The following is a 7,098-nucleotide window of genomic DNA, read 5'->3' on the forward strand; positions in this document are numbered from 1 at the left end:
GAGGGTGAAATGATTACAAAATCTCCACATCGTTTATCTTCTCTTTGACCAAGGTAAGAGCAATTTAATTGCTTTAATTGACTACTTGTGTACTTTTCCCTATACCTTTGCATATGTATCTTTCTCTCTGACTTGTTGTGTATGCTGCCTTTTTAGTCTGGGTAGAGGCCTCGCTGGCTACCCGCAACAGTGTGCTATCTTTTGTGGTCCATTTGGGACTAGATGGGTTTCAGTTACTGTGTAGAGAACTTGAGTTTAAGTATGAGAAACATCTAAAAGTTGTTTCATTTTTTATTTAGCATGTGGGAAGCTGTAATTTGTTTAGTTCCTGTGTGACAATATATATTTTGATTATCTCTGAAATGCTCAGTACAAAACAACCATCTGATTTACATGACCACTGGAATATACATTTATATATTTCAATAATAGTACTTTATCTTAACAGATTGAACCAAGTGAAAACTTCTCACAATATATAAATACATATTTGTGGACACACTATTATTACTATACATAACACTTGAACATTAATAATCACTACAATTGGATTGTACTTAAAACACTTTTTATTTACTTTAATCCAAAACCAGTCAATGTTATTTAGCTCAGTGAACTATTGTTTAAGGATTTTCTGGACATGGTACTTGGTATTAAAATATTGATTGTTTTTTTGTTTTTACAAATTTATGAATTTGTAATTTATATGATATTTCCTTCCTATCATGCTCTGCCTTTGATTCACAGAACAACAGCCATCAAGTCTGTGGTTGTGTATGGACTGTCTTGAAAGGGAGAGGAGGATCTACACACAACCCTGACCAACCGACATTTCTCGACAAACTATCTCTATAGGAAATTAGTCAGTTTGTTTCTTTCAGCAGTGGCCATGTCATCTCCCTCTATACCAATGCCCTCCCTCCCTCCTAGTCCATTGGCCATGGAGTACCTGAATGACTTTGACCTACTTAAGTTTGAAGTGAAGCCCGACACACCTCCTTTGCCTCCTCCCTGTCCACACACCAAATCTAGCCTTCCACACAACCCCTCCAGCTCTCCTTATACCAGTCACCCACCTCAGGACTCCAGCCTCAACTCCAGTCCCTACAACTCTCTTCCCCCGTCCCCAACGCTCAGCGATGCCCAACAACCCCCCTCCTCCTCTTCATGCCTTTCCTCATCCTCTTCCTCAATGTCCTTCCCCCTCTCCATCTCAAACAGCTATAACTCTGGTATTAGCACAGGATCCCAGGGCAATGTTAATGGCAGCTCCACCCATGGGGGTGCCCAGGGACCTAATCCCGCCTCTCTGGAAGACCTTATCTGGCTGGCTGCGCTGCAACAACAGTTTGGGGGGGAAGCAGGGGGACCTGCGTCCTTGCTTGGGGCACTTGGAGGAGGGCTGGAACGGGGGGACAGAGAAAGGGGTCCAGTCGGAAGTTTCCTGGGCTGTGAGGACACAGTGGAGGCTTTACTTAACTCAGCTGCTGCAGCAGTTAGCTCGCAGGTAAAGAAACGGAAAGGCACGTCAATAGGGGCCGGTAGCCAGTAGCTGCTTATTTTTAGCAATGACAAAACAATAATCCTAATCTCTCCCGAATCTTTTCTTCTCTCTCAGTTCCCCGCACTCTCACAAAGCTCCAATAGTAACCTGGGAGACTCTGGCAGCGACAGTGGAGGTGACATCTCCTGCGCAAAGGGAGCAGAAATATGCCATCGTCCTCTACTTTTCCTTTCCTCTGCTCCTCCTTCGCTTCCAAACACTACCCCCTCCTCAGCCCCCTACCCCCAAACTCCCAGCCCTCAGAGCCGACTTCATCACCATCAGCATCATCATCATCACCACCACCCTCATCATCCCATGCATGGCCACCATCACCACCATCACCTTCAAGTCAGTCAAGTAATAAGGGATTGTCAGTCCTATCGTTAATATAGATGCAGTGGAAACAGGCTTAGGTTTTTGTCACATTACAACACAGAACAGATAATATTACTATAATAGCGATAACTGTCAGAATAGTCATAACTGAATAATGGTGCTAACTGTCTGAAATTCAGGAAGGGTTCCTTTAAAAACTGCTATATAGAGCCAATAACCTTTCTCAAGCCAATAAACATACTGACATGTTCAAAATAGCCCAAAATTATGAATGTGAATAGTAGGGCAAACAAGATCCTGTATAGCGATAGAGTTCTCACAAATATGATGGTTAGGAGGAAGAGGAATTTGGGGGATAATGCAGTCCTGGGATTAGAACAAGGATTAGAATGTTATAGGACATGGTAATTGAAACGTGGTTTCTGTAAATATTTCCAAAAGATATGATTTCACAATGCAATAAAAAATGGTTTTAGCTTTGCCATTCTCATTTAAAAGGCAGATCATTGTCCTAGATAAATGAACTGTTGATGTAGTTGCTCATACAGGTATCTGGGAGAGATAGTGTCAGTAAGTGGAGCATATTGTAAGATTATGATAGTATCTGCTATTATTGCCTTTCATAATCCTGATCACTGTCACTCACACTCAGTCAGATTATGCAATAGATTATAGACATGTGCTGCCAAAATGTACTTTGCACACATTACTAATACACATGCACAAAGCATGCAACACATGTATAATAACAATACAGTATCCGTTGAGTCAGTAATTTTTTATAAATTTTGTGGTTAAGGAATTTCTGACTAGCAATACTGATGTTAGCATCTTAATTATTTTTGAATGGTGTTTACCATATAGTATCACCTTCAGTTTGAGAAAATTTTATTGAACACATTTTGTGGCGGTGCAATTAATCCATGTAGCAAAAGTAACAGCACAACTAATATCCTAAATACATAAATTACAGCAACAACTAATTGTACTATATTACACAGTTTTATTATGCATACACTCATTCTTTCACTCTTATTCATGATTGATCTCTGTCTCTCTGCATTGCTGCCATTACTGTTTTCAGTGTGGAGTGGATGAGCGTTTCTCGGATGAGCAGCTAGTGAGTCTGTCGGTCCGGGAGTTGAATCGACATCTGCGGGGTGTGAGTAAGGATGAAGTGGTACGTCTTAAGCAAAAGCGCCGTACGCTAAAGAACCGGGGCTACGCCCAGTCTTGCCGCTACAAACGTCTTCAGCACCGCCATGCACTGGAGTCTGAGAAACATGTTCTCACACAACAGGTACAAAAACTCACACAGACACATACTCAGAGACACCCAATCACAGACACACACACACACACAAGTTCTAAAAACAAATGATGGAATTTCACTACCTTTTACACAAAATCAAGCACAACTCAAATTAACTCTCTGTTTTACCCCATTTACTCCATGCATTGCCATCCATCTGTCTTCAAAGTTGGAACAACTACAGAGTGAACTCTCTCGAGTGCTAAGGGAGAGAGATGCCTACAAGGCTCGCTATGAGAAACTTGTCAGTACAAATGAGGCTTCCAATGCTTGTGCCAACAACCAACCTTCCCCACACCCTGACTACTTCCTCTGAGGGTACTTGAAGGTCACAACAGATATGGAAGATGTCCACCTGAGAAAGGCAATACATTTACAGTATAACTTGGGGAAGTAAAGAAGAAGGTTGGCGTGTGTGAGTGCATGTGTGTTTTTGGGTGAAGGTTGGAAAGCCAGGTGGTGGGCTATGATTACAAAACAGGAAATCCAGCACCCCTGAACAAATCAGATGAAACTTAACTATTAGGGTTAGAATCCAGCCCTACAGAGCTACTTCAACACTGAAAGTGACTGTGGCAGATTTACTTGATGAAATTCCCTGCAGAGAGATCAAAGTATTATGGACAAGGAGAAGAGAAGAGGAACCAATTTCTTGGCCCAAGATCAGATGCCATCCTGACCATTGAAAACCAAGTGCTGATTTTAATAGTTCATAAACTATAAATAACGTTATAATATAATTTGTCCCTCACACAGCACAGGTATAGGAACTATAGTAGTGGTGCTATTTATGAAGTGGTATAGGCTTGGGAAAGTATCGCTGGCATGCAGTTATAATTTTCCCTTAAAATAATTTCACAGTTGCCTCCCAATATTTTTCTTCACATTTTGTTGTTAACAAATTGTATCAGATTTGTTATATAGATAATAATTGATAAAATAATGTTTGAGGACTTGAGGGTCTAACTGTGTAAAAACGTATATCATTGTATGTTTTTAGACACTTGAAATATCCATAATTTTCCAGTAAAAATGTCCAATAGTATGACATTTATCATGTTAACAAGAACAAGAATAGTTGCAGTGTGCTATCTGTGACTAATGTAGGATAGGAATAGAAATCCCACAATCCACTGGATAACCTTTTACAACATGGAGCTGATGACTGTGGACTGTAAAGGGATTGTTAAAACGAACCTATAAAAAGACAAGATAAAGATGTGACAGATTTGTGTGACTGTGTTGTCTTCTGGCCTAAACATTCAATTTGGAATATGTTAAGAACACTTTTATATAAACGTGTGACAACCGGAATGCAATGTATTCCACAGAGCTGGTCACTGTGGACTTGGGTGAAATGCAAAAACATTTAGATATTCATACAGTGGAGACCAATGTCAAATATCATGAAAATGTTACAGAGGTTACATTAAATCTAGTTCCAACAAATCCAATTCCAGCTGGATATAGGTTAATTCATTGTTTCATCTGTTTTATGAATTCCTTTATTTATTCACAGTATTTATTCACTGTTTATTTATGTACCTTTTTTATTATTTTCTTTTACTGGTTTAGTGTGTACTTTTATTTTGTGGTAGATTCAATAATTTTCAACTTTAAAATAATAGCATGATTTACAATGATTAATGCCATTATTATGGTTAAACTCCTACTGTAGTGTGGTTTACTATGAAATAAACAAAATATTTTTACCATCTTTTGCTCTGATTCTGCATATTATAATTATTATTATAGTTTTCTTTCTTTCACGTGTTTGTCCACATGCTTATAACACCTTATAATCTCTCTCTTTTGACCTTTTATGACCATCCTGTTTTCATCTCCTGTGTGCATTTTCTCTTTTACCTTACCCTTTTTTCACCATAGCCTCTTCCATCTCGCTCACTATCTATCCTTCTGTGTCCCTCTATAGAGAGCCAATGACCCTGGCCGTGTGGTGTTTAGGATGACCTCACCCTCAGCCCTGCCTTCCTCTCTGTGTCTCTGGCTCTCTCTCTCTCTGGCTGGTATAATAGTGGCAGGATTAGGGCTATAATAGCGCCCTGACTGCTCACTGCCGGAGTCCATTGTAGCATTGTGCGGGAGGACATACACAGAATTACATGAACACCCACCCCACTAGCTTACTACCAAAACCACTATGCACAGACACAGCAATTGTATGAATGTTAAAAAACACCCAATTTAACATTGCTGTTTTCTTTAAGGCTGAAAGGTAGGTAAAGAAAGAGAGACAGAGAGAGAGAGAAGAGAAATGAAGGGTGTAGATTAAGGTTTTGACCAAAGTAAAGGATGACAGAAAAAACAACATGTAAGGATAGAAATGTATAGACATGCACAAACACGAGGAAGAGAGAGACATTTGGGGGAAACAACATTTTGCCGCTCCCTAGTGGTTGCCATTGTCACATGGCATATTTTTGCAACCATATACATTTTTTTAATAAAAGGCCTTCAATATGCTACCTTAAAAACGTGAGCATCCACCATTGATGTATGTGTCCAAATGCTGTTTACCTTACCTTTGTAGTAACAATTTGATCAGTTGGCGTAAAGTACTATAAGTCAAAAATAATGAAATACCGGAGACGACCATTTAATGTAAGTGAGTCATAAATGCAGACTTGAGATTGCGGGGTGAATGTACACACCGCAGGACATAATAAATGTGATTCGGTATTGAGAGAGAAAGACAGACTCGAGAGTCCTCACTTTGCCATTGCTGCGAGCCGACTAGTTCCAGGTGAGATCAGGCTGTTGCTTGAGACAGATCGCACGGGGGAGAGAAATGAGAGGACGGAAACAGTAGATTTCAAACATCTGAATTTCATATCGTAGATACCAGTAGATGCATCCAAGGACAGAGTAGGCTATAACGAGGAAACACAATCTGGGTAGGCTGGAATTTTAACAAGAATGTTATTGTAGATTAATCATAGGATGCTTGTCAGTCCATGGCATGGTATCAGAGCTGTCCGCCTGTACATGCATTGTTGCTGTTGCTGCTGGTCTATCATAGGTAATTTAGCTGTTCAATAATGTAATGCATTTCTGTTTACAAAAACAATAGAATGTGTTATCAGGGTTTTTCCTGGGTCAAAATGGGTCTTCGGTGCTCCAAAAAATAAAAAAAAATAAAATGTATATATATTTTTTTTCTTTTTTTTTCTTTTTTCTAATCAATGTATTTATTCCCAAGTGTTTTGCACCCCCCACACACACACACATATTTTCGTCCTATTTCCCCTAAAGCAATAAAGTTATAGGTATGTTTTAAATGGCATAAATGCTGCCAATTAATAATTGATGTAACAATTTATTGTAAATGGTCAGTAGCCTAGCCTATCGATTAAGGTAGGCCACTCTGAAGCATGTACACTGCCTGCTTCATTTAATCTTGATAGGCTAAGCATTCTGTAGCAAATATTAACAATATACCCACTTTTTATTAATGAAAAATACTTCAGCATAATAATGGACCTAAAATACAAACCTGAGAAAGGGCAGCAATCGCTATCAAATCAACAGACATGTGCAATTTAGCTAGCAGGGGAAGAATACAAACAACGAAAATCACCAGTTAACTTGATTTAAATTTGCAAGAACTATAGACTTATACAATAACGATTTTAAGAACTGACAACATAAATTATACGTTCTCAAGGACGCACACGCGCAAATCTCAACTGCGGTGTGAAGCGCGTGTCCGTGCTATTCTCCGACATGCACTCACTGCTGATATACGGATTAAACTTTTGTACAGCCTGATTTCTAATACCGTGACGGCAGAAATGTAGCCATAGAGGAAACACTGCACTATATGTTATAATTCCAGGTTAAGAATACCGATGGAGGCTGCGTTTGAAATCGTAAATCAATTTTT

The 7,098-nt window shown here is 39.3% G+C and overlaps 1 protein-coding gene across 1 annotated transcript; it reads left to right on the forward strand.

Annotated features, from left to right (window-relative positions):
* Nucleotides 1–889: 889 nt before the first annotated feature.
* nrl (neural retina leucine zipper) lies at nucleotides 890–3,510 on the forward strand. Its single transcript, XM_047037322.1, has 4 exons — nucleotides 890–1,507; nucleotides 1,619–1,903; nucleotides 2,967–3,182; nucleotides 3,364–3,510. The coding sequence occupies exons 1-4, from the start codon at nucleotides 890–892 to the stop codon at nucleotides 3,508–3,510; spliced, it is 1,266 nt and encodes a 421-aa protein (XP_046893278.1).
* Nucleotides 3,511–7,098: the final 3,588 nt, after the last annotated feature.

Source organism: Hypomesus transpacificus, chromosome 16, assembly GCF_021917145.1.
Source record: "Hypomesus transpacificus isolate Combined female chromosome 16, fHypTra1, whole genome shotgun sequence".
Taxonomy (NCBI): Eukaryota; Metazoa; Chordata; class Actinopteri; order Osmeriformes; family Osmeridae; genus Hypomesus; species Hypomesus transpacificus.

What these genes read in the sequence shown, in the direction of transcription:
- nrl (XM_047037322.1), top strand. Translation starts at nt 890, where the DNA reads ATGTCATCTCCCTCTATACCAATGCCCTCCCTCCCTCCTAGTCCATTG. An exon ending in CTGCAGCAGTTAGCTCGCAG is followed by an intron (nt 1,508 to 1,618) that starts GTAAAGAAACGG and finishes CTTCTCTCTCAG; the next exon opens with TTCCCCGCACTCTCACAAAG. An exon ending in AACATGTTCTCACACAACAG is followed by an intron (nt 3,183 to 3,363) that starts GTACAAAAACTC and finishes CTGTCTTCAAAG; the next exon opens with TTGGAACAACTACAGAGTGA.